We start from the raw sequence: 23,917 nt of genomic DNA, 5'->3' as shown, positions 1-23,917 counted from the left end.
AGCTTTAACCAATTTATTCTCATAAATATGCTGGAATCGACTATTTAGTCGATCTCCTTTCATATCGGCTCTCAGAGCCGCACATTCGGGATTGTCTAGCAACACCGGCAAGTTCTGCCCTTAATTAATGATAAGCTTTATCTCCTTATCAATTACAGGGTCAAATTGACTGACACGTCTTAGGAGGAGTGCGTAGGATCGACCATCCCTGCACTGAAGCTTAGCGGATCTACAACTCCATCGAGTAGACCCTTCCGACTTGCTGCGTGTGTCCTCGGCACGGGACAAAAATTCTGTGTCGACAGCATCAAAATTCTTTTGATGCAAGGTCGCTATTGCATCGGCCATAGATGTTTCTTGCATCAAGATAGAGAGATGCAAAAAGGTTATTTCATAAAAATCATATAGATGTAATACATCTAATTGATTTGATGCAATAAGAATTTCAATTGCAATGGCTAACGTTTGGTGCAATAGACCATATTGCATCGACATTTGGTTCGGTGCATAAAACCTATTGCATCCCCATTAAGGTCGGTGCAATAAAACCTATCGCATCAACATTAGGTTCGGTGCAATTCAAACTATTGCATTGACATTAGGTTTGATGCAATACAAACTATTGCATCAACATTAGGTTTGATGCAATGCAAAGTATTGCATCGACATTAGGTTCGCTGCTATTTTATATCGCATCCATTTTTATTTGCTGAATAATGAAGATTTTCGGCACATAAATTCACAAAATTACAAAATCAAATGGCACAAAAGGACAATGATATTAATAACTTTGATCATCCACATTCAGTAACGTTTACAATAAGACAATTAAAAGAAGCTTGATAGTTCAAGAACTAAACAATTAAACTAAGGACTCTGAACACAAATAATGAAAGGTTCGTTGTCATTGCAGATTTCTTGATTAAGTTCATCCTTCCAAAGACTCTGAGCAATCTTCTCAAGATTCAATGTTTGTTTTCCTGCTCAATAGAAAGAGTGCAAATGCCATATGCATTAGTAATTAAAAATATTAACGGCGGAAGGATAGTTTATGTAGATCAATAGAAGCCCTCTAAAAGTGAAACAACACTGCACACAAAAACACAGTTGTATGAATCGGTTAAACCATTACTTAGGAAGTCATAGAAGTAGTATAGCACTTTAGAGTACAGAACTACTAATCACTAAAGCATAAGTACTTCTTGTGCTACTGAACCAAGAATTTTGAAACAAAACAAAACTAGGAAGATGTAAAGAGCTCAAAGTGCTAAGGAAAAAAGTAAGTGTTCATTTAGATTTCTAATAAATCCAGCATGCATCTAAGCTCCAGTAGTCTCCTTAGTGGAAAGAAAACAACAACAGAATGATGAGCAAAAACAAGGCAAGTTTCTATAACTATTCCTTTTTTGTGCAGCTGTCATCTTCCTCAGATGTATCATCTTACAAAAACCATCTTACAAAAAAGGAATTAAAAAAAACAAAAATCAAATTCACATGTAGCTAGACGAACAAATGAATCATATCATCATCACACAAGCAAGAGGCTACAGAGGGTCAGCTCTGTTTTTGTCAGACATACTTGCCTTAGATGAGCTACCACTGCAAGCACACTACCCATGTACAAGTGATGGGTTAAATCTCATCAATTTAATTCATGGCTAGCCAAATCTGGACTGAACTATTTATTCGTGTGATGCACATACATACAAGAAGTAGCGAAGGCTGGGACTGTAGCTTGCTAGCTGATGAAATTAACTAATGGAAACTGCACCTATGCTCTCTAATACTCACATTAACCTAGGTAATAGAGATAAGCAGAGACACATAATATGCTATGCACAATTGTGCCAATTGTGCCATCTTCGATAGCTCAAGCTGATTTTAGAAAAGTGTTCAAAGGGCACATTTTAGATTGAAAACTGCACCTATATGCTATCTGATCAAAAGTGTGACCTCCAAAATACCAATGTGTGAGCACAAAAGGCATAATAGTCTCACCATAAATAATTTCATTTAAGAGTACAAATCTGAATCTAGCAACTAACAAGCACTTTCCCCAGTATTATGTCCCTGTCCATGTGAGATGTGTGCATTATGCAACATTTTTTTTTAAATAGCAACTTTTTTATCGTCTAGAATAATCGGTGGTGGGATTCATTGCTTTATTCTGTGAGTTTTCTGAGTTACCACAAGAAAAAGTGACCAAGACTAGCAGCCATTACAACTGAGGACAAACTACTACTGAAATGAGTTCTTAACCAGATAACACAGCAAGAAACCACCAATGGCAGACTAATCGAAACAAGGAATTCTATGACTACTTATTAAAGGAGCTACTTCCCCTACAACTTTAATTATGTACCAGCTCACTCAAAATCTGCTCATACATGGCAGGGATGAAAAATAGGATTCAAGTGTTCCATTGCAGGTTACTTGATTATATTTCTATAAGAGATAAGTGTTATATTTCCAGCTCATACCTTTCCGCCTTTCTTTTTCATATCTCGCTTTTTAGCTGCAGTATTCTTCAATGTCTGTGATGAAATAAATTTCCCTTGCGCATTATTGTCTTTGTCATTTGAGAAAAGAGATCTGTTGGCAGTGCCGCGAGTGAAGCGACCAGATTGAATTGTTTTTTGTGTGCTTAATACACTTTATGTAAGAGTCTGCAAAATCCAGGAGATATGAATGAACAATCACCTCTAAGCAATTATATATAAGAATCTATGTAACTGCAGGTGATATTTTGCAAATATATTACCTGTTGCACATGTTCTCCTCCTTGGCTTGGAGTGGGAATAACCGTAGGTTCATCAAAAGCATTATTATTTGTGGCCATTGCAGTTTCCATCCCAGTCTGCATATTGAAAAAAAGATGCACACATTCACTACTGGATTCAGGTTCTTTGCCGAGTGCCTGAGCCACTCGACAAAGGTCAAATTGCACTCGGCAAAGCCTTTGCCGACTGCGGCACTCGGCAAAGAACACACAACAAAAAATTGATCGGCAAAGCCCTCTTTGCCGAGTGTCTTTTATCGGGCACTCGGCAAAGGCTTTGCCGAGAGCCCTGGGGGCACTCAGCAAAGAAAAGCGACCATCACGGCGCCGGCCCCGTTGACGGTCGCTTTGCCGAGTGCCAACCCTGCAGGCACTCGCCAAAGATTTTTTATTTTTTTAAAAAAAAAATTCTTTGCCGAGTGCCCTCTATCCGGCCCTTGGCAAAGATGTTTTATTTTTTTTCTAAAAATTCTCTGCCGGGTGCCCCCTGGCCGGCGCTCGGCAAAGTTTGATTTTTTTTTAAAAAAAAAAATCTTTGCCGAGTGCCCTCTGGCCGACACTCGGCAAAGTTTGAATTTTTTTTAAAAAAAAATTCTTTGCCGAGTACCATGGTCATGGCACTCGGCAAAGCTGGAAAAATGGTTTTCCGAGCGCCCATTTTTCCAGCTTTGCCGAGTGCTGTGACCATGGCACTCGGCAACGGGGTCCTTTGCCGAGTGCAACACTCGGCAAAGTGACCTAAAACGGCAATTTTTATTTTTTATTTACATTCCATCATGACAAATAAATTCATACAAAGGGAGGCACGCGCCGATTGCCGGCAGTCCTTGTACTCGCCCAGGTTGTACGCATTGTAGGCTAGGAACAGCGCCAGCGGGATGAGGAAACCCGGCTCTGACGACTGCGTCACAAGAAGATGAAATTTCAGAAACCCGGCTCTAGCAGCTCCTACTAACCCGAACAATTCGGTTGCTGAAAGATAACAGCTGCTAATTGTTGTGCAATAACTTAAGAACAAATAGCCAGCTAGATTATGCAAATAAAATTGAATGTTCTAGCACTTTATTGAAGGATAAATAAATTACCCAAAATAATCTGATCCATACTAACAAAATTATGCAAATAATTAATAGTGCACCTACAATCAGACGATATACAGGTCAACTAGAGCAAAAATGAAGTGCACAGAATAATCTTACCAAGCCACTCTAGTCTTCCTTAAGCATGACAAGTGGTATCTCTTTTTTTTTTTGCAATGACCTACAAAAAATAAGAACCAACATGACGGATATTTTTGGAGCATTTATTGCAAACAAACATTTTGATAAGTCAGGACTGCATTCCATGATATGACTTGCTGAGTGACAATAGTGCATACTTAAAGAACTGTACAATAAAAATCAGTTTTGTAACTCAGCTCTTGATTTGCAGTGTTGCACAAAGTATAAAATATGGAATTGGAAAGAAGCACACTCCTAATAAAACACTAAAGCCTAGTCTTCTACATAGCAGTGTTCCATTGAATTGGTTGATCACAGAATCAATCAAACTACATGGAACTACTATCTAATATTGAATTGGTTGTTGCCTCCACAAAGTACTTGCAGCACTCACCAGTTACCACACAATAGACATCTCCATATGTAGTCACATTGTCACATATAGAGATGCCCTAGTTTGTAAGGATCGTACAGGAAAACGTGCAAGAAATCTTCTAAAATTTTTATCATAGCCTCCACATACGATATCACGACATCTCAACAAGTTCCATGATTTTTAGACTTCGTTTGCTTTTTATAGAATTTAAAAACACTTCGCACGTAAGTTCGCGGTCATGTTTTGTGAACAAGATGTCTGAAATTTCGGGTCCGTTCCTGGATACGGCCTCACACTACACTTAGTAACATGACTATCATTTTTTGAATCATTAAATTCCATTATTCGTACCATGTGTAGTTCAAATTTATATTTTTCAAAAAAATTCAAGTAAACGAAATAAAGTAACTAAATATATCAAAAAGCCATAAAAATCCTCAAATTCTAACGAGGAGTTCTTGGTACTTTAAAAGGACTGCACAAAAAATTTGGAGGCCAAAAACAAAAAAAAACTTTGCCGAGCGCCGGGGCATGGCACTCGACAAAGGGGGTCTTTACCGAGTGCCAAGAATAAGGCGCTCGGCAAAGAGGTTTTTTTGAATTTTTTTTTTAGAAATTTCCTCTTTGCTGAGTGTCTTCATAGGAGCACTCGGCAAAAGGTATTTCAAAAAAAATGTAATTTTTTTAATTCCTCCCTTTGCCGAGTGCCGAAGCTGTTAGGCACTCGGCAAAGACATTTCAAAAAAAATATTGAATCTTTGCCGAGCGCCGTGTCAGGGGCACTCGGCAAAGTATTTTCCAAAAAAAAATCTTTGTCGAGTGCCTAACAGCAGGCACTCGACAAAGAAGGACGTGGCCGAACACCGTTACGTAGGGCAGCCTATGCCGAGTGCCGCGCTTTTGCCGAGAGCCTGACACTCGGCAAAGAAGTCCTTTGCCGAGTGCCCTTTTTGGCCGAGTGCCCGGCACTCGGCAGAGAATTCTTTGCCGAGTGCAATTCTTTGCCAGAGTGTGGCACTCGGCAAAGAAGGTCTTTGCCGAGTGCCCGATTTTTGACACTCGGCAAAGCAGTTTGCACTCAGCAAAGGCCCTGTTTCTAGTAGTGATTATCTCTCGATTAAATGTAGGTATCCATTACAATCTTGCAGTTGTCATTTGTGAAAAAAATATTAACTGTGCTAAATGTGCATCTTCATATTCACTAACCAGATTATCAGTAGCAGCAGCAATAGTAGTGAATTGTGCAGGTTCACGGGTGGCTGTGGTTGGTGCAGCAGTCTTTGTATTGGAGTTATAAGCTGAAACATTAGCGATCAAACATTGTTTAAATCCATGATGTTGCTAACAATTAAGAAGTTGTATTACCTGTGCCGGCACTTGTTTGTGTTGTGCCAGTAGTGAAAAAATATTTTGTCTTAATTCTTCTCTAATCTTGTTATTTGTATTCTCCAGTTGTTGTTCCAGGTGCTGAATTTTTTCCTTGTCGCTCTCCCTCTCAGCAGCTTGAATGGTAAGCTGTTATTTTAACTTCTCCACCTCATTATTTTTTTGTTGGGCTGCTGCTGCTAATGCAGCTGCACGAGCTTGCTCTTTAATTCTTTCATTCATCAGTTGGCTTCGGGTCAGATACTTCGCCATGTATCCATGTCCAGGACCTTTGTTGCTCCTGCATCCAGTGGTTTCCTTGTAGGTTTCCCGAAGAATGTGGCTTTCTTCTTTGTTTGAAAGCATGGAAGCCTCTGCCTCAATTCTCTCAAAGATTTTGGCACAGGTTTTCTCCTAAATTTAATAAGAACATAATTAGTGTTTTTAACTTTATTTGTTCACAAATTTAAGAACATATATAGTTATTAGTGAACAAAGTAGTACTTACATATACTTCCTTAGCATCATCAGAAGTCCATCGGCCTTCGTTTGAGCGTGTACTCCTCCAAAGTGCCAAATCATCTTGCTCTTCACCAGTCTCTAGGTCCCTCTAAGTTGAGAAAATTGAACAATCTGATTGTTTCAGCAAATAATGAAAGAACAAGATTAGGTTCTTTATCATTACCTGCTCATAACTAACTTGTGAAAATGGTTTTGATCCCGTAAGATGTAGTGTCTTTCGATGCTGGGAATTGCCAGAGTTTTTGGTGCTAATTCGCTGATACAAACATAGAGTTATTAGTTGCACTGAACAAAGATGCAAACAATAGACACACATATATGTCAGAGGTTTGGAACCTGGAATTTGTCACTTCCAAAATACAACACAAAGTAGTTCCACTCAACAATATCCAATTCTTCTGGCTTATGTCTCATTCTTTGATGATAACTGTTGTATGCCTTGTATGTAGAACTCAACTGAGCTCGCCATCCTTTGTACCGCTCCTTTGCAATCTTCCATATCCGAGCCTCCTCATCATCATTGTCCTCAAGATGCCACCTAATCTGTACAAATGGGATGACCAAGAAATGGTGAACAATTTTGAAGGTACATAAAATTACTTTATCATATGAGGCAACAAAACTGCTACATACCATTATATCACGTGCTATTTTGTCTTTAACATTCTTCTTGACATCTCCCCACTTTTTAACTCCAATTTGTGGAGTCCTTTTTCTTGTAAAGAAAACTATTTCATCAATAAACTTGCGATGGTTAACTCCTACAGGACCTCCGCGGGTGGACGAAAAATCTATACTAAGTTTGGCAGTCCCAAGTTCAAATCTCTTAGCAGTTGCCGTAAAGCCTTTCATGGTTCCACGTCCAAGCTTTCTCTCGTCGATAACCCCTTCTAAACAATTGATGTTATAAAATTAAGCATATGTAAACATTAAAAATCAGCATTTTCATATGATAATATTGTATGAACACTATAAACCATTATGCATACCTTTCTGAGAGGCCTTTGGCCTCCTAGCATGAGATGGAAAATGTGTTGGTATTACGCTGCTATCACCGCTTTCGTCTTGTTCATCGGTTTCAACATGTAGATATGCATCTGCACATACAAATAAGTGCAAGCGCACAGTTACAATGGAGTTGGAAAAAACAGATGATATATATGCTTCACTATTTCCAGCGTGAAAGAAAATCAGATTACGAATATCTTGAAGAAGCCCTTCCCGCCTCAACCATTCGCTATATGTTGCAATCGTATTTTCCCTGTAGTCATCCGTCATCCTTAAATTCTGCGAGATGCACAGATATGGAAATAATATATATATATATATATATATATATATATATATATATAATACGTATTTAGAACAGTACCTAAATATATATATTCAGATGTATTTTTTTAGTACATAGTACCTGGGTTGTCTACTACATCCTGCGGGCCACACCTTGTATGCATCATGATCTTCATCCTGAATTCCTTCTTCACTAACTTCATGTTTAATGGGTATTATTTCACATTGCATTTGGTCTTCTTGAGATTTTGTAACTAATATTCTGATTTCCCTCTCTTCCTGAGACTTTTCTAGCATTCTTAATGCATCCTCTTGGTAATCTATAAGCTGTAGTGATGCTACATTGGTGCCACATCGCTCCTTATAGTACAAGAAGTCCCTCCAAGAATAACCCATCTTTGTTTTGAAAGATAACAAGTTGACAAATTTAATTTTCTCCCTCTCAATATTGAATGTGATACCGATCCTGGTCCCTCGGTCCCCCGATGAAATCAAAAAATAGTGTCCACATCTCTCCCGTTTTCTTTTGTGTAGGCCTACAAAATTATGTGAATTGAAATATATTAGCTTCCATAATTGTCAACACTTAGGACTGTACCGAATCTTAGAAAGGACTCCTAAGGAAATTTATTATAGGAACTTTGATAATCTAATGGATGATTAAAGCCATAACCAAGTGCTTGATGCTCTGAAAGCTGATACATGCGAAGGACTCAACTTGTACAAGGCCCAAACAATCAGTGATTAAAGACCAGTAGATACACAGTAATTAATTAATTGACACATGTTGTAAACAGGAAAAAAATCTCAGGCTCAATTAAAATTAATAAGTATATATAGAGTTGCAAACGGCGCGGGCACGGCGTTAGCCCACTGGGCTAGACCGCGCCATGAGCCCGCCCTAACCCACATGAGAGCACACCTATCCGAACCGGGTATACGCGGCGGACACACAAAGCCCAACGGCACCGCTCCAACCCGTCAAGGGCAATGCAGCAAAGGGCGCCGCCGCCGCCGCCATAGCAACCTCCACGGGCGGCTTGTCCCCTGCCACGGCCATCGCCGGGCGACTCTGCCACTGCCGCCACAACTTCCACGGGCGGCTCATCCCCCACCGCCGCCATCGTCACGGGCGGCCTCCTACAGCCCAGATCCGATGACCACCCCATCGCCGGCCATGGCAGCATCACCGGAGGGGGATAAGCTGGTCCAGACGGATCGCTTGCTGGTCGCCATGGAAGTGGCGACGATGCGGCGGCAACAACAGCAGCAGTTCGTCCATCACCTAGAGGTCCACCAGCAGCAAGGTACGCACCCCCAACCGCCGCCGCCGCCGCAGCAGCAGCACCACCACCACCAGAACAGCAGTGGCAGGAGCAGCAGGGCCGGTGGCCGCAAGTGCATGGCATGGCAGGGCAGCCGTCCCCCGCCGCGGCCATCGCCACGGGCGACTCAGCCATAAGTACTACTGCTACAACTTGCATGCATTGAGAAGGTGTGAACTTACATGCGCATAAAAGATGCTAACTTACATGTTTTCTGATAACTCATGAATGGTGAAAAAATGTAAAAAAGATCAATCACATATTCGTAACGATACATAGTATTTTGTGTAATTTACGTATATTTTTTAGCAAACATATGGATCACTAGATAAAATTGTGAAGTAAATAAGAAAATGAACACACACGTACACAATGAGTATAAGTATATACAGCATAGTCGGTGTCTCACATAAACAGGAAAGGTATGAGCAATGACAGGAAGAAAAACACAAAACAATCCGGTTATGAGAAGTGACAATTAAAAGAACAAATCACAAAACAGGAAACACATACACATTTTTTGGTATAGTTAAATCCTAGCCACTACCGGATACAAGATATTTGCCGAGTGCCAGGGGCACTCGGTGAAGCCCCAAAAACACTCGGCAAAAGGTTTACCGAGTGTTACACTCGGCAAACCTGTTAACGACAAACCCTAGTTTGCCGAGTGTTTTCTATCGGGCCCTCGACAAAGAAGTTGCCGAGTGAACAAAAAACACTCGGCAAACTTTTTTTTCAAAAAAAAATAAAAAAAAAGCACACCGGGGAAGAAGGGAGGGCCCCACCACGCCACACCACCATCGCGCCACCAGCAAAGCCGCCTCCTCGAGCCGCTCGCCACAGCGACGTCGTCATCCGTGACCATCGCGGGCTCCTACTCCGCCACGCCGCTGAGCTACGATGCCCTCGCCGCGGCCACCTCTGCTCACCGTCACCAGGAAGCTACGGTGTCGAGCCTCCACCACCGTGCCATCCACCTCGACGAGCCTCGCCCAAGCCCGTCCTTGCCAGCATCACGCGTCGCCCGTTCCTTCCTCGTGGAGCTGCGAACGCCGACGAGCACGCCATCGGATCCGCCGCTCTTCCCTCCACTACCACCACCACGCCCGTTACCGCCGGATCTAGAGAGGGAGGGCTAGGAGGGGGGCGGCGTAGCCGGATCCAGGTGAGGGAGGGTAAGCCACGACGACGAGGGAGGAGGGGAGGGCGGGCCACGCCGGCGAGGGAGGAGGGGAGGGCAGGCCACGCCGGCGCCAGAGAGGGAGGAGGGGAGGGCGGGGCCACGCCGGCGCCGAGAGGGACGAGGGGGCGGCGCGTGTGCGTGCGTAGGGAGGGGGCGGCTCGTGCGCGTGCGGTGGAGAAGGGGGGGGCGCTCGGGGCGGGAGGAGAGAGAAGGGGTGGGGACGGGAGGGCGGGTGGGGTGCTGGACGTGGTAAGGTTAAGTAGATTTTTTTGTTGTTTGCCGAGTGTCCCAGATGGGGCACTCGACAAAGTTTTTTTTAATTTTTTTCTTCTCCTACTTTTTTTTGCCGAGTGTTTTAGATCTGAGCACTTGGAAAAGTTTTTTTCTTCTCCTTCTGTCGGGGACCTAATACCGGGGTACCCCAGAAGGTGGAACCAATAACCATCGAACATTAAAAACTCCCGGACGGACAAGGGCGCCGCTGCGTTTCTTGCCCGAATGATGAGAGTTTGATTCCGCCTCGCCCGACGCCCTTGGGCCAGCTCTGCCTCGCCCGAGGGCTAAGGGCTAGACTCCGCCTCGCCCGACGCCCTTGGGCCAGCTCCGCCTCGCCCGAGGGCTAAGGGCTAGACTCCGCCTCGCCCGACGCCTTTGGGTCAGCTCCGCTTCGCCCGAGGGCTAAGGGCTAGACTCCGCCTCGCCCGACGCCCTTGGGCCAGCTCCGCCTCACCCAAGGGCTAAGGGCTAGACTCCGCCTCGCCCGACCCCCGAGGGCTGGGCTCGGTCTCGCCCGATGGATAAAGGCTAGACTCTGCCTCGCCCGACCCCCGAGGGCTGGGCTTGGTCTCGCCCGACGGATAAAAGCTAGGTTCCACCTCGCCCGACTTCCGAGGATGGACCTCACCTCACCCGATGTCCGAAGACTGGTTTCGTCTTGCCTGACAACCTCTCCCTGCTCCCTCATGATGATAGGTACAGGGCAGGATAAGACGTTCGGGTCAACCACGGCTTCGAGGACCATACCCTACTGCCCCGACAGGAAAAGTACTGCCAGGGAACGACGGGATGGGTGCTTTAGACCCTTCCAGGCGTGGCAGAGCCTAAATAGTGTTGCGGGCACGTGCTCTTCACCCTATAGAGTTGTAGGCGCTGCCTTCAGTCCTCAGACACGGAACCCGACGTAGACACACGACAACCACTATGGTTCAGGAAAGGGCTCGCGCCCTCCACAATGACGGATGCGCTGTCGCCGCGCTGTGGTCTCAAGGGAGTGGTGCCCTCTCCACGATCCCTTGGGCCTACCAGATTGGAGCACTCGCTTCGGCCTCTCTGATCGGAAGGCCTTGCCCACAGCGCTACTTCAGACTCCGACCCCATGTCCCTCCGACGGAGATTCATAAGAACTAGAAGGCATGTGGAGCAAGGCTGGACAAGGCTCATAAGTCAAAACCACTATACCAGAGTCCATACCCTACGCGGAGCAGTACTCTGTAGCCATCCTGACATTCTACAGTGGCATCGACAGTATTCTACAGTGGCATCGACAGTATTGTAGGCGCTTACCATTATCTGGTATCCACCGGAATAGACAACAAGGCTGGGTAGACGTGAACAACAAGGCTCAGTAGCATACACACCCTTTCCCTCTCACTTGTAAAACCGTCCCCTTCATCTATAAAAGGGGAGGTGCTTCCTCCAACAAAGGGACCGACTTTTGACGGACAACACAACACACATCACACACAGTCAAGCTGTCACTAGGCTCTTGGCATCCTTTTGACCCTTCCATCAGAGACTTGGGACCAGTCCCTCTCTCGACCATTTGTACCCCCTACTACGAACCATTTTTCGGTGCTAATAACACGAGCAGCAACAGACTGGACGTAGGGACATTTAGCCCGAACCAGTATAAATCTTGTGTCCTTTAGCGCACTATCCGGGCCTAACGCGCATCAATATAAATTTACTTGCCAGTGCTTATTCGAAACCCCTGTGCGTCGTGTAGATTTGGTTAAGGGCCAGTTCACCCGTGATCGTCGTCCCATCAATGGTTTTTCGCAACCGGAGGGGTTAAGGCGACGTCTCTTGCCTCGATAGCTCATGGGACGTGCTTTATGAGCTTGCTAATAGGGATGTTCGGACGCAATCCGACCCCGTTTGCTTCGCGGCAAGGTCGGCGACGCCCTTGGGTGGCGTTCCGTTGCTCCTTAGCCCGCCTTCCAACAGATTCCCCCTCAATGGGGTTTCTATGGGCTCGGCTAGAGGCTGGATTGAACAAGAAGGTTCAGATGACCCTATTTGCCTTAATGCAGGTCGGGCAAAGTCCGTTGAGGCTCATCTGTGTTTTCTCCCCTGGCTCTTGTTTGGCGCGAGGTGGCCCCGGACCCTTCGCTGGTCAGCCTTCGAACCTCGGTCTCTCAATCTTGGGTCAAGCAGCTCGAGCCCCCGAGCCCTTTAGGGTCTGCTAGGGGTCGACCATGTTTTCACGTGCTACCCCGTCCTCGGTTTCCACGACCAGAGGGGCTGAGTTGACGACACTTGCCTCGATGGCTTGAGTGTTGCGCTCAATGAGCTCGCTAACAGGTATGTTCGTGTAAAATCCGGATCCATCATTTGCTGACGGGGTCGGTAGAGCCCTCATGTGGCATTCCACAACTTCTTAACCCGCCTCTCGACAGATGCCCGAGCCATTCGCTGGGCTCAGGTGGCCCGTTGGCCTGTCCTCGACGGAGATTCTGTGGGTCTGGCTCGAGGTTAGAATCGAACGAGAAAGGTCGAAATGTCCCTGTCTGCTTCTGAACGGGGTCGAGCGAGGCCGCTGGGGCTCATTTTGGTTTTTCTCACCTGGCTCTATTTGACATGAGGCGGCCTCGAGCCCTTCGCAGGCCGTCCTTCGAACCCCGATCAGGCGTCGCTCATATTGAATGAGGCGGCTACAGCTTCGTGACGCGACACGAAGCGTTGAGATGCAAGAATTTACATATACAACATTTGGATGTATGGATTTAGCATATAGTTTAATCGAAATGAAAGTGGGGGTCAGTAACGTTACCTTGGTGGTATGAGTCATGGGAAGCTCCTACCAGACATGTCCGTGCCAGGTTCGGGTCTGATGTTTGCGATGAGGTCGGCGTAACCTGCATAAGTTTTGCTATTTTTGTTTCTGTCTCTTGGCGGCTATCCGAGCTGCTCGATTGATTTTTAAGCAATCTATCAGCCTTCCCCCTAAAGGGGGCTCTGCAGGTGGACCCCTTCAAACTCCTTTCGGGAAGGCGGGAGCTAAGGCTAGTAATGTGAGGAACTATGAATGCGATTATGCTGGTGAACAAAAAATACCGCAGCCGTCGGGGCGTAGGGTCTGGTGGTTCATCCAGTTGTATTCATCGTTTTATTCTCACATGCCGTGCTTTTGGTTTCTCAAACATAAGGAGGGGTCGAGCTAAGAGGGTGTTTAAACAAACAGGCGCCCTCGGTAGCCCCCGAGCGATGTCCGTGCCCCTGCCGTTGCTGGGGTCGGAGGCTTGGTAAATAATTTAACACTCAAAGTAAGTAAATAGGGGTGCTTATCTTTCAATTGGTCGTTCGTTCGTTGTTTTGCTTGGGCCACCCGATCGACCCAGGAGGCCCGTTGGGCTCCCCCTGGAGGGAGGTTCCGTTGTTGGGTCGTTCCATGGTCCTACCTAGGGAAGTGGAGAGTTGCCTGTAGGTGAGCGTGCCTCGGTTCTCGTGCCCGGGACGCATTAGTGGCGGGCCATGCCCGGGTGACGTTCTAACTTACCGGGCGGCGTCCCGTCGTTTCCGGTGCATCCCCTCATATTTCTGTCAGCATTGATTTCGCATTTGTACTAAATAGGGGAAGGCAGAGAGTTTTTCGTTCAAACCTTTTGCCTTTCCTTAGCTTCTTATTCTTTCTTTTGGCGGGACGGTTGGAGGCGCCCTCGTCCCGCCTTGCCTTGCCGTCGGAACGGTCAAAGATGGCTCCGACCGCCTCCTCTCCTGAGGCGTGGAAGGTGGCGATATCTAGGAGTTCCTTGGTGGTCCGCGGACCCCTGCGCCCCAGCTTGTGAACCAAAGACTCGCAGGTTGTCCCGGATAGGAAGGCTCCTATTACGTCGGCATCGGCGACGTTAGGGAGCTCGTTGCACTGCCGGGAGAAGCGCCGGATGTACCCACGGAGGGTCTCATCAGCCTTCTGGCGGCAGTTCTTGAGGTCCCATGGGTTTCCAGGGCATTTATACGTGCCCTGGAAGTTCCCCACGAAGATCTCCATCAGATCCGCCCAACTTTGAATGGCGTTGGACGGTAGGTGCTCCAACCACGCTCGTGCCGAATCGGCCAAGAATAGTGGGAGATTGCAAATAATGAAATCGTCATCACTCGCACCACCGGCTTGACAGGCAAGCGGATAGTCTTCGAGCCAAAGCCCGAGGTTTGTTTCCCTAGAATATTTAGGGATATTGGTAGGCGGTCGGTACCTTGGTGGGAAAGCAGCGTTGAGGATGTGTCGGCCGAAGGCCTGAGGGCCTGGTAGTCCGGGGCTCGGGCTCTGGTCCTCGCCGCTGTCGTAGCGTCCGCCGCGTCGAGAATGATAGCCACGGCGGGCTCCTTCCCTCGCGTCGCCGTGGGTGTGCCTGCGGGCGTCGATGGTGCTGCACACATCGCGGTTGTGGCTGAGACGTTGATGCACCGGGACAGCGGTGTGCTGCCTGCCACCTAGTGGTGTCTGGTGAATGGACGCATCCTTGGTGGGGCGCACTGAGGGCGTGCGCTGGCTAGCGTTGGGCTCGTGTCGCCGAGACAATGAGCTTTCCGCCTGCTGCACCACCGCACGCTCGAGCAACGTGCAAATTTCTCGGTGGGCCCGGCGATCCTCGGACGTCGCGGCCTCTGGAAGGCCGTGCAGCAAGGCCGTCACAACAGCGATGTTTTGGCTCACCTGAGTGAAGTGAGGGAGGGTCCCATCGTTGGTGAGGATCCTCTGGTGTATAGTGCGGGCCATGGTCCGTGTGCGCCCACCGTCTTCGCAGCGTTCAATCTCACGATTGATGTCCGCGTACTCCCGGACGAGCCCTTGTCCGGCCTTATCGATCTCTAGCTTCCGGGCTCTCAGCTGCTCCATCCTCAAGCGAGATGGGGCCGCTGCCTCTCCCCAGTCCTGCCGTCATGGTTGCTTGTTAGGGTAGCCTCCTCCCCGAAGACGCTTTCGACGTGCCCCTCGGGGGTTTGCGCCATGAAGCATTCCCGGGAAGGGTGATGACTCCCCCTATTGGAGTCAGAGCTGGAGGACGATCCTGGCTCCTCCGTGAGGAGCTTGTGGAGAGTCTCCGTATCGTGTTCAATTGCCCCCACGAACTCGCTGTCCGTGGGCGGCTGAACCATGCGTAGTGCTAGAAGGTGGCCAGCGGTCGCCGCAGCATTGTGGAGACCGAATGGAAACGCTATCAGGGCACTCCGCACGTGGCGTTCCGGAGAGAGGGTGATGCAGCGTGGGGCCTCCCTGGAAGACTGGGGTCCAAGGGAGACACCGGGCTGGCCCTCAAGCCTCCGGTGGCTAAAGTTGACGGAAGGGAGAGACTGGACAGCCGTGTGGGCCAGCGCCAGCTCTCCTCCTAGTGTGACGATGAAATCTAGGTCACCGAAACTCACGTTTGCGCCCGGGACCCAGCTGATTGCGTGGTTGGCCATCCGAGGCCTGATTTAGAACGCGCAAAGTCCCCTACCTAGCGCGCCAACTGTCGGTGTTTCGAATAAGCACCGGCAAGCAAATAAATCTTGTGTCCTTTAGCGCACCATCTAGGCCTAACGCGCATCAATATAAATTTACTTGTTGGTGCTTATTCGAAACACCGACACCTTCTTTTTCAGAAAAAAAGATTTTATTTTTGTTTGCCGAGTGTATTTTTTAACACTCGGCAAACAACCTCGTTGCCGAGTGTTTTTGTTTTGACACTCGACAAAACGTCCTGCTTGCCGAGTGTTTTTTTTGCCGAGTGTTTTTAGCGCGGCACTCAGTGAGGCACTCAGCAAAGAACTTGTTCGTCGAGTGCCCCAGAAAATACATTCGACAAACATAAAAAACACTCGGCAAATTTGAGGATTCCGGTAGTGAGCACTGGAAGAGTGCACTACTAAACCTGGCAAACTCGGCATGGTAGGTCATAGTCTGCATGCCGGTAGGGTTATTAGCAAACTCGGCAGGGTTAGCAATTAACTAGGCCCATCACAACCAGAATTTTAGACTTCTCCTAGTGAGCTGGGCTTCTCCTAGTGTTTTGACATTCAAAATTTAGTATAAATTCCCTACTAAATACCTCCTAGTGAGATTTCCACGTGCTATGACTAGTGGTACTGTTTTATTACAACTTAAAAACATTAGGAGAAGTCTTCATTTTAGTAGTGCATCGACTACGTACCTGGGTTAGTTATGGTCTTCATTCTCGCTTTCATCCAAGGTTTTAAATCTCCGGCTATAGCCTCCGCTATCTCCGGCTATAGCTGTTGAAGAAGGATTTAGCTAAGTTTTTCCATATACAAGTTAGCTCTTAGCTGCCGCTATAATCCGCTATAGCCGGTTATAGCCTGTTTTTCGACATAGAAAGCTAAATGGCATAGCCGGCTATTTAAAACCTTGCTTTCATCTTCCCCATGAGGAGCTGTGTTCTTCATTAGGTTGTCCTCTACGTCGGCTGCACGGGACCGCCTGGACAGTCTCCTCCTAGACGGCGGAGGATGGGGCGACCTCCTGGACGGAGGAGACGCGGCAATCTCCTAGTAGACGGCCTCCTTATAATTAGCGGAGGAGACGGTGACCTACTGGAGGTAGGAGACGGCGACGCTGACGCGGACGCTGGTGGTGCGGTTTTCTTCATTGCCTTGGAGTGGAGTAGATCTGAAGGAGATGAACCGCAACATGGGCGACGGCTCGTCTCTCCCAGAGAGGCCCGTGATTTTAGAATCTATAAACCGCGTTTTAGGGAGGGAATTAGCGTGCGGGCCCGTTTTGACTTAACGTGGAGGGTTTTGGCGAGGGCAGGCGCGGAAGCGTGGGGGCGGGGGATAAATTGTGAGCACCGTGGGGGTGTCCCTGGTCCGGGCTGGGTCACAAATTGAAAAACAGAAGCTCGGGATTATAATTTCTAAAATAATCAAACAGCTTCACCTTGTAAAATAAATAATAATACATCACATCTATACCTAAATAAATAAATAAACCTAATACTAAAGAGACAAAATTTCTGGGCACTTTAGATTTTTCGTCCAACTTATCTTAATCCGAGTATGAGTAGAAATTAAGAAAATACTATGTATCTAGATATATGTATACCCAGCTAGCCCATTCACCGACCGGCTCGGAAAGTCCCTCGTGTTGTTTTTCTCCCGTTTGGGTGCAAACGCTTGATTTTTCTGTGCAAAACTTTTCCGTCCGTGTCCTTTGCAGTTTTTTTTTTGTTTTTTTAGCGTTTGCCTTTTCCGCTCGTTCAGTTTCATGACTTTTTCCGTCTTCTATTTTATTTATTATGTGTTCTTCCGTAGATCGACAGGATCTGGTTGATTATTCATTATTACCACTACCATGTCAATTGTAACTGAACAATATTTCCCGCATCAACCTTTAGGACGTGATCGAGGAGATGGCGGCGGCGCCGCTACGCCAAGATCACCAAGAGATCATTGAGGGCATCTTTGCGTGCATTACAGCCAAGTCGGTGCTCCGGTGCCGCTGCCTTTCCCACGCCTGGGCCACCACGCTGTCTTCAGACGCCTTGGTCCACAGACACTTCAACCCCGCTACAATCGCCACCGTGATGTTCCTAGGCTCTGCACAACAGTCGCAACGGCAAACTACACGCCGTCACCCACATGTGCCACGTCCTCCGATGGCCGCGAGGATGTACTACCTTTGCAACCCGTCTGTGAGGTAGATCGTCGTGCTCCTCGACACCCACAGCTCTCTGCATCGCATGCCACCTCCCAATCGGCACCAACAACTTGAATATGACAAATAGTTACTAGTTGGACACAATGATCGAGGCACTAGTGGCATATGACATGGCACTCGATAGGGTGAGACTACATATCAAGTTGTTGGTCATGACATGGCATGCTCAGTACGACACCAAGCCATGACACATGTACCTACTAGCTAGTCAGACATATGCAATGACGTGCCACTCAATGAAATATGACAAATAGTTACTAGTTGGACACGAGGTACTCGGTGGCATACGACATGACACTTGGTGGCATATGACATGGCACCCGATAGGGACAAGACTACATATCAAGTTGTTGGACATGATATGGCACGCTTAGCACGACACCACATGTACCTACTAGCTAGTCAGACATATGCAATGACATGCCACTCAATGAAATATAACAAATTCGTACTACTAGGACATGATGAGGCACTCAGTGGCATATGACATGGCACTTGATAGAACCATACTACATATCTAAAAGTTAAACAAAAAATTTCCAAAAAAATAGAACTAAAAATGTTGGCAATTATTCCTCATCCATATGACCATGAGACGAATAGGTTTTGAAAAAAAATGCAGTTGGAATGTTCAATCTAAAATGTCAAACAAATAATTTCCAAAAAAATAAAACTAAAAATGTTGGCTATGGTATGAGCTTGTCTAGCGCCTTGTCGGAAGTCCCTACAAAGCCCACGTCCCAAGAGAGTGCAGCATGTTTAGAATGGTATACGTGACGACGGGTTCAGCCAGCTGCACCCTCTTGACCTTTTAATCTGTGCTTTGTTTAAATGAATTAGCAAGGTGGTACTAATGTGCAAGTGTTGGGCAACAGCCAACACAAACCCGTTAATTGGCCGACCCACTTCGTTTCCTCAAAACCCTACAAGCCCGCACCGGCCGCTTCCTTCTGCCGTACCCTTCCCATTCCCCACCCGTGCGACTCTCCCCACGTTCACTGCCACAGCGACGGCAGCGAGGGCGGACTGAATCTCCACGGCGGCGACGGAGGCGCCGGCTGAGTCGTCAACCCTGTGAAGTGGCAAGCGCGGCCGCAATGCCCGGACCCAAGGGCGCAACTCGCGCGGCCAGTTGGCCCCGTGCGCGAGGTGGTCCTCGTCGACTCCGACTCCGACGACGACGTCAACCCGGCCGCAATGCGGTTGGAATTGGAGGTTCGGCCTTTAATCTTAGGCACCAGCTTGGTCGAATGGCCTCTGTTTATGGCTTCGTATGCTTTAAGCCAAGCACTTCCTGGAACAATTTGGAAAGATGTAGGATTAGTATCACGATCTGAGCATTACATTTCCAGGAAACTAGATTTAATGCTTCTCAGCTATACAAGCGGAATAGCCTCTGTTTATGGTACCAACTTTATTATCTTATTACAAGAAAGTTTTCAGAACATGGTTTTTGAAGTGCTCACTTTCCAGGAAAGCAGACTATATTTTAGATTATTGTTCTGTAGATATATGACTGCACAGTATTTATGGCACATATATGACTGGACAATTTTCATGGTTCATATATTAGCACACATTTTTTTATAACTTAGGCAAATGATTCAAAATGATAAAGGATGAGATGTCATGGTTCAAATTAAAAATGTGGTGTCAAGATATTATAGCACAGATAGACAAAAGGGCACTATAATTCGAAAAAGATGAAGATCAAATGTTAGAACCTTCTTAAGGGCTGGGTAGTAATTAAGGTGAGCCTTCTTAAGGGCTGGGTTATAATTCCATCTGTGCCTTTTTAAGCAATTACTGTGCTTGATGTATTAGTGCCTGTTTCTGCTCATAAAAAAATAAAGGGAGTACTGTCTGGTTTCAACACAATTCTAAACTGTCACTTCACTGCTCTGTTTTATTGTTTCTACACAGATTCTGGTGACCAGACCAGCGGGAAGGTGGCCACAGGAGTGGCGCCCGCAGCGGCCAAGAAGAAGGTCCCGGTGCCCGGGGCCAAGCGGGATAAATGTGCAGCCTCCACCGCCAACAAGAAGGCCCCAGTGACCACCGTCAAGCGTGCCAAAGGGCTGGCATCAACCTCAAAGAAGATGGTAAGATTTCGCGATGTAGAGTTTCATTTTTGGGATTTTGGGTTTAAATCTGGGTAGCAATTAAGGTGTAGCGATTTAAGATCAGGCTAATAAATAAATGTGTTGTTCTGAGACTGTTGAATGATCTGAGTAGCATGATAGATTGGATTAGCATGTTTTTCTGATACTGTACAATTCAGTGTATTGCAGTGTATACAAGCAAACATTTAGACCATTGTAACTAGTCTTTAGTGTATCCATGTGCCCTACTAGCTTACATTATAACTTGATGAATGATTGCACTTCAGTAGTACACTGATGAAGATGACACATCCTCTGACAAAGACGACACATCCTCTGATGGTTACTAATTTTGTGATGAAGAGGACAATGTGCACTTTAGGCTAGACATTGCAAAAAATGATGTGCTTGATTTCGTCAATGACTCTATGAACAAGATCGAGAAATATATTCACAAGAGGTTCAACCAGACGTACAATGAAATCATGGAAGACCTGGAACATGATGAAGTGTTAGAACAAGAAGGGGGCTGCCCACATCGAGTGAATTGCAAGTCTGAAATGCAAGTCTGACCTGGTGGTCATCTTTTGTGGTGTCTGATCGTCACTTGAATAAACCACTATGTATATATATGTATGTGCTGTGGTTGTATGAACTAATGGATGCTCTATGTGCTAGTGTTTGGTAGTTTGTAAGACCTGCTAGTTGTATAAACTAATGGATGCACTCTATGTGCTGGTGGTTTGTAAGAACTAATGAAAGCACTATGTATATATGGTATTGCCTGCTAGTTGTATGAATTAATGTCAATTTCGAGTTACTGTGAGTTATTGTCTGGAAGCTCTTCTTTGATCAGGGAGTGCACTCTGTTCGGCAGGCTGCTGCCATAGTGCCTCAGCTGCTGTGGCTGTGCTGGCTGATACTCCCTCACATGTTACTGGATAATACTACTATGGCCTTGTTCCTCCTAGTTTACACCCTATTCCATTGAATGTTTGGACATATATGCATGGAGTATTAAATATGGACTAAAAAAATAACTAATTACATAGATTGTGACTACTTTGCGAGACGAATCTTTTAAGTCTAATTAGTTCCATGATTTGGCAACAAAGTGCTACAGTAACACATGTGCTAATGACGGATTAATTAGGCTTAATAAATTCGTCTCGTGGTTTACCGACGGATTCTGTAATTTGGTTTTTTATCCTCAATGTATGCATCACCATCATCTCCATCCTCATCACTGAAGTCTTCATCATTTGGTTCTGGTATAGATTCAGCAATTGCTTTTTCAATAACAGAAGATTCAATTGTTACCCCTTCCATGTCCGTTCGTTGCCAGTTCATCAACTCCCAGTGCTCGCGTGTAACAGTCATGTGCTCCACCCCAACAACCAATGAGTCAACATTAAATTCTGCCTCCTCTTCAGCACTTGGAGATTCCAGCATGGAGAAAAGGTTTCTTGGTTTCATTCGAACAACACTAGACCAATCTGATTTCTTTGCATCTTTGACATAAAACACCTGCTCTGCTTGTGTTACCAGAATATAGGGATCATTTGAATATCTGAAACGGGTAGTATCAATATCTATAATTCCATATTGATCTTTTTTGTACCCTCTACTTTTGTTCTTTGTTGGAGCAGGGACATCGTACCAATCACACTGAAACATCATCATTTCCTTCCCACTAGGGAATTCTAGAGAGATAATTTTTCTTAATAACGCCATACCAATCCATATTACCCGTACTTTCATCGCCCTTGACAAGGACACCGTTTTGTGTGATCAAGTTACTCTCTGCCGCCACCGTCCGAAATAGAAAACCGTTGATGACACATCTATTGAATACATGAGCACGAGGGTCTTGATGAGTACAGGCCCGATCTTCCGAGAGGTAGCCGGTAAGTTCGATTTGTGGAGATCTCGACGTTGGCGATCCGGCTTCAAATCAGACACGATTCGAACCCTGCAACCGTTACACCACTGCTCCGTTGGTTATCAACCAAGCACAACTTGATTGACCTCGCCAAGAAGGCTTTTCCTGCAAGCGAATCGAAGAGCACAAGCAAGAAGGTAAAATACGCAATCTGAAATTGCAAATATGAATGACGCGAATATCAATAGAGGGTTCAAGAACTCAGTTCCAAAGGACTAATCGACACAGTGGAGGAGATCAAGAACGGGGCCCTGGATCACTGTAAAAGGATTTGTCACCACAGTTACAATGAATGATTCAGTTTCTCGATGGAAAACTAAACTCTAAACAAAACCCAATTGTGTAGCAGCGGCGGCGGCTGTGTTTATAGTCTAAGACTCGACCTAGGGTTGGGGACGGCCAGGGGTTGGGCGCCCACAACTTGGGCTTAAGGCCCGACACGATACATGGCCAAGTTGGCCCAAATAGGTGACGCAGCACCTTGCCGTGGTCACACAGAATGATCCACGGACCTTCTGGAGCTGGGGACGGCCAGGGGTTGGGCGCCCACAACTTGGGCTTAAGGCCCGACACGATACATGGCCAAGTTGGCCCAAATAGGTGACGCAGCACCTTGCCGTGGTCACACAGAATGATCCACGGACCTTCTGGAGCTGGGACCAGATCCAAAACGACGGCGTCGTCGTCCCCTTTCCAACGCATCCAAGAACGGCCCGTTTCGATGTCGTATGAGGAAGTTATGACCGAAACAGTGACGACGTGTCTGCTGAATCCGAGGGCGACGTGGCAGCTGAGTTAGGAACGAATTGGAACTTGGGGAAGACCATGGCGTCGGTGTGTCCAGCGTAGCGATGTCCTCATCATCCTCCCCTTCTCGAATTGGAGTCAGTCCTCGACTCCATCTTGGCGATGTCCTCATCATCCCCTCCTTGTAGAATTGGAGTCGTCCTTGACTCCATCCCATCATCCGCGAACTCCTGCAAAAGGTTAGTGACAGCAGGCAATGCACCAGACATAAAAGGTTGATAAAACATAGTATAACATGGTGCATCAGGATTATCACATAACTCAGCAGTAGCAGGAGTTGTAGCAAGAAAAGCACCTCCTTTTAACTTAATCCCATTATTTTTAGCAATGTCTGTTGGAGGTTTATTTTTGATCTCATTAGCATATTTAATAATATCCGTAGGAGACAAAGGCAACAATGTAATTTTCTTGTCCTTATGTATGATAGTGTATGTATTAGTTCTACCATGGTGTAAAGTATCATTATCAAATTCCCATGGGTGACCTAACAAAATGGAACAAGCTTGCATAGGGACAACATCAAAATCAGCAGTATCATGATAAGATCCTGCGAAAAAGCTAAAGCGTGCTGATTTAGTTACCTTAGTCTTACCACTATTATTGAACCATTGAAGTTTATATGGATACGAATGTTGTCGTGTGGTCAAGCCAAGCTTGTCAACCAAATCTGAACTCACCAAGTTGTTGCAACTCCCGCTATCAATGATAGTGAGAACATGACAACCCTGCACAATGAGATACATGTGGAACAAATTGTGGCGTTGGATCTTCATCTCTTCTTCATGACCCATACGTGTACTCAACACACGCTGCACAAGAAGGCTAGGGTAGTCCGCAGCAGCAGCCACAGAGTCAATGGTGATGGCCTCCTTGTCATGATCGCCCTCGGTGGGATCTGCATCAATGTTAGCAGCAAGGGCTAAATCATCTTCAACATCACTAGCACTTACATATCCATCCTCGGTAGCAATGAAAGCGCGACGACTGGGGCATTCCTTCATGACATGTCCCATGCCTTTGCATCGGTGGCAAATGATTTTAGAGCTAGACGAGGAGGAGCTAGT

At 46.4% G+C, this 23,917-nt stretch overlaps 1 protein-coding gene and 1 pseudogene across 2 annotated transcripts; one reads left to right on the top strand and one right to left on the bottom strand.

The window, feature by feature from the left end:
* Positions 1 to 2,654: 2,654 nt before the first annotated feature.
* LOC136507475 (uncharacterized) lies at positions 2,655 to 16,932 on the bottom strand (annotated as a pseudogene).
* A 1,977-nt stretch (positions 16,933 to 18,909) lies between these two features.
* LOC136509640 (uncharacterized) lies at positions 18,910 to 20,914 on the top strand. 2 transcript variants are annotated; one of them, XM_066504384.1, is made up of 3 exons: positions 18,910 to 19,217; positions 19,926 to 20,104; positions 20,395 to 20,914. In XM_066504384.1, exons 1-3 carry the CDS (start codon positions 19,100 to 19,102, stop codon positions 20,452 to 20,454), a joined length of 357 nt encoding a protein of 118 aa, XP_066360481.1. In that variant the 5' UTR covers positions 18,910 to 19,099; the 3' UTR covers positions 20,455 to 20,914. The 2 variants fall into 2 exon arrangements, with proteins under 2 accessions (XP_066360481.1, XP_066360482.1); XM_066504385.1 differs by having other exon boundaries at positions 20,392 to 20,914.
* The last annotated feature ends 3,003 nt before the right edge of the window (positions 20,915 to 23,917 follow it).

This window comes from Miscanthus floridulus, chromosome 15 (assembly GCF_019320115.1).
Source record: "Miscanthus floridulus cultivar M001 chromosome 15, ASM1932011v1, whole genome shotgun sequence".
Taxonomy (NCBI): domain Eukaryota; kingdom Viridiplantae; phylum Streptophyta; class Magnoliopsida; order Poales; family Poaceae; genus Miscanthus; species Miscanthus floridulus.
This window is presented reverse-complemented; position numbering and strand designations above follow the sequence as displayed.

Excerpts from the sequence above, each read along its gene's own strand:
- LOC136509640 (XM_066504384.1), top strand. The coding sequence starts at position 19,100 with ATGCCCGGACCCAAGGGCGCAACTCGCGCGGCCAGTTGGCCCCGTGCG. Across the intron at positions 19,218-19,925 it reads CAATGCGGTTGGAATTGGAG|ATTCTGGTGACCAGACCAGC; the intron begins GTTCGGCCTTTA and ends GTTTCTACACAG. Across the intron at positions 20,105-20,394 it reads CATCAACCTCAAAGAAGATG|TACACTGATGAAGATGACAC; the intron begins GTAAGATTTCGC and ends GCACTTCAGTAG.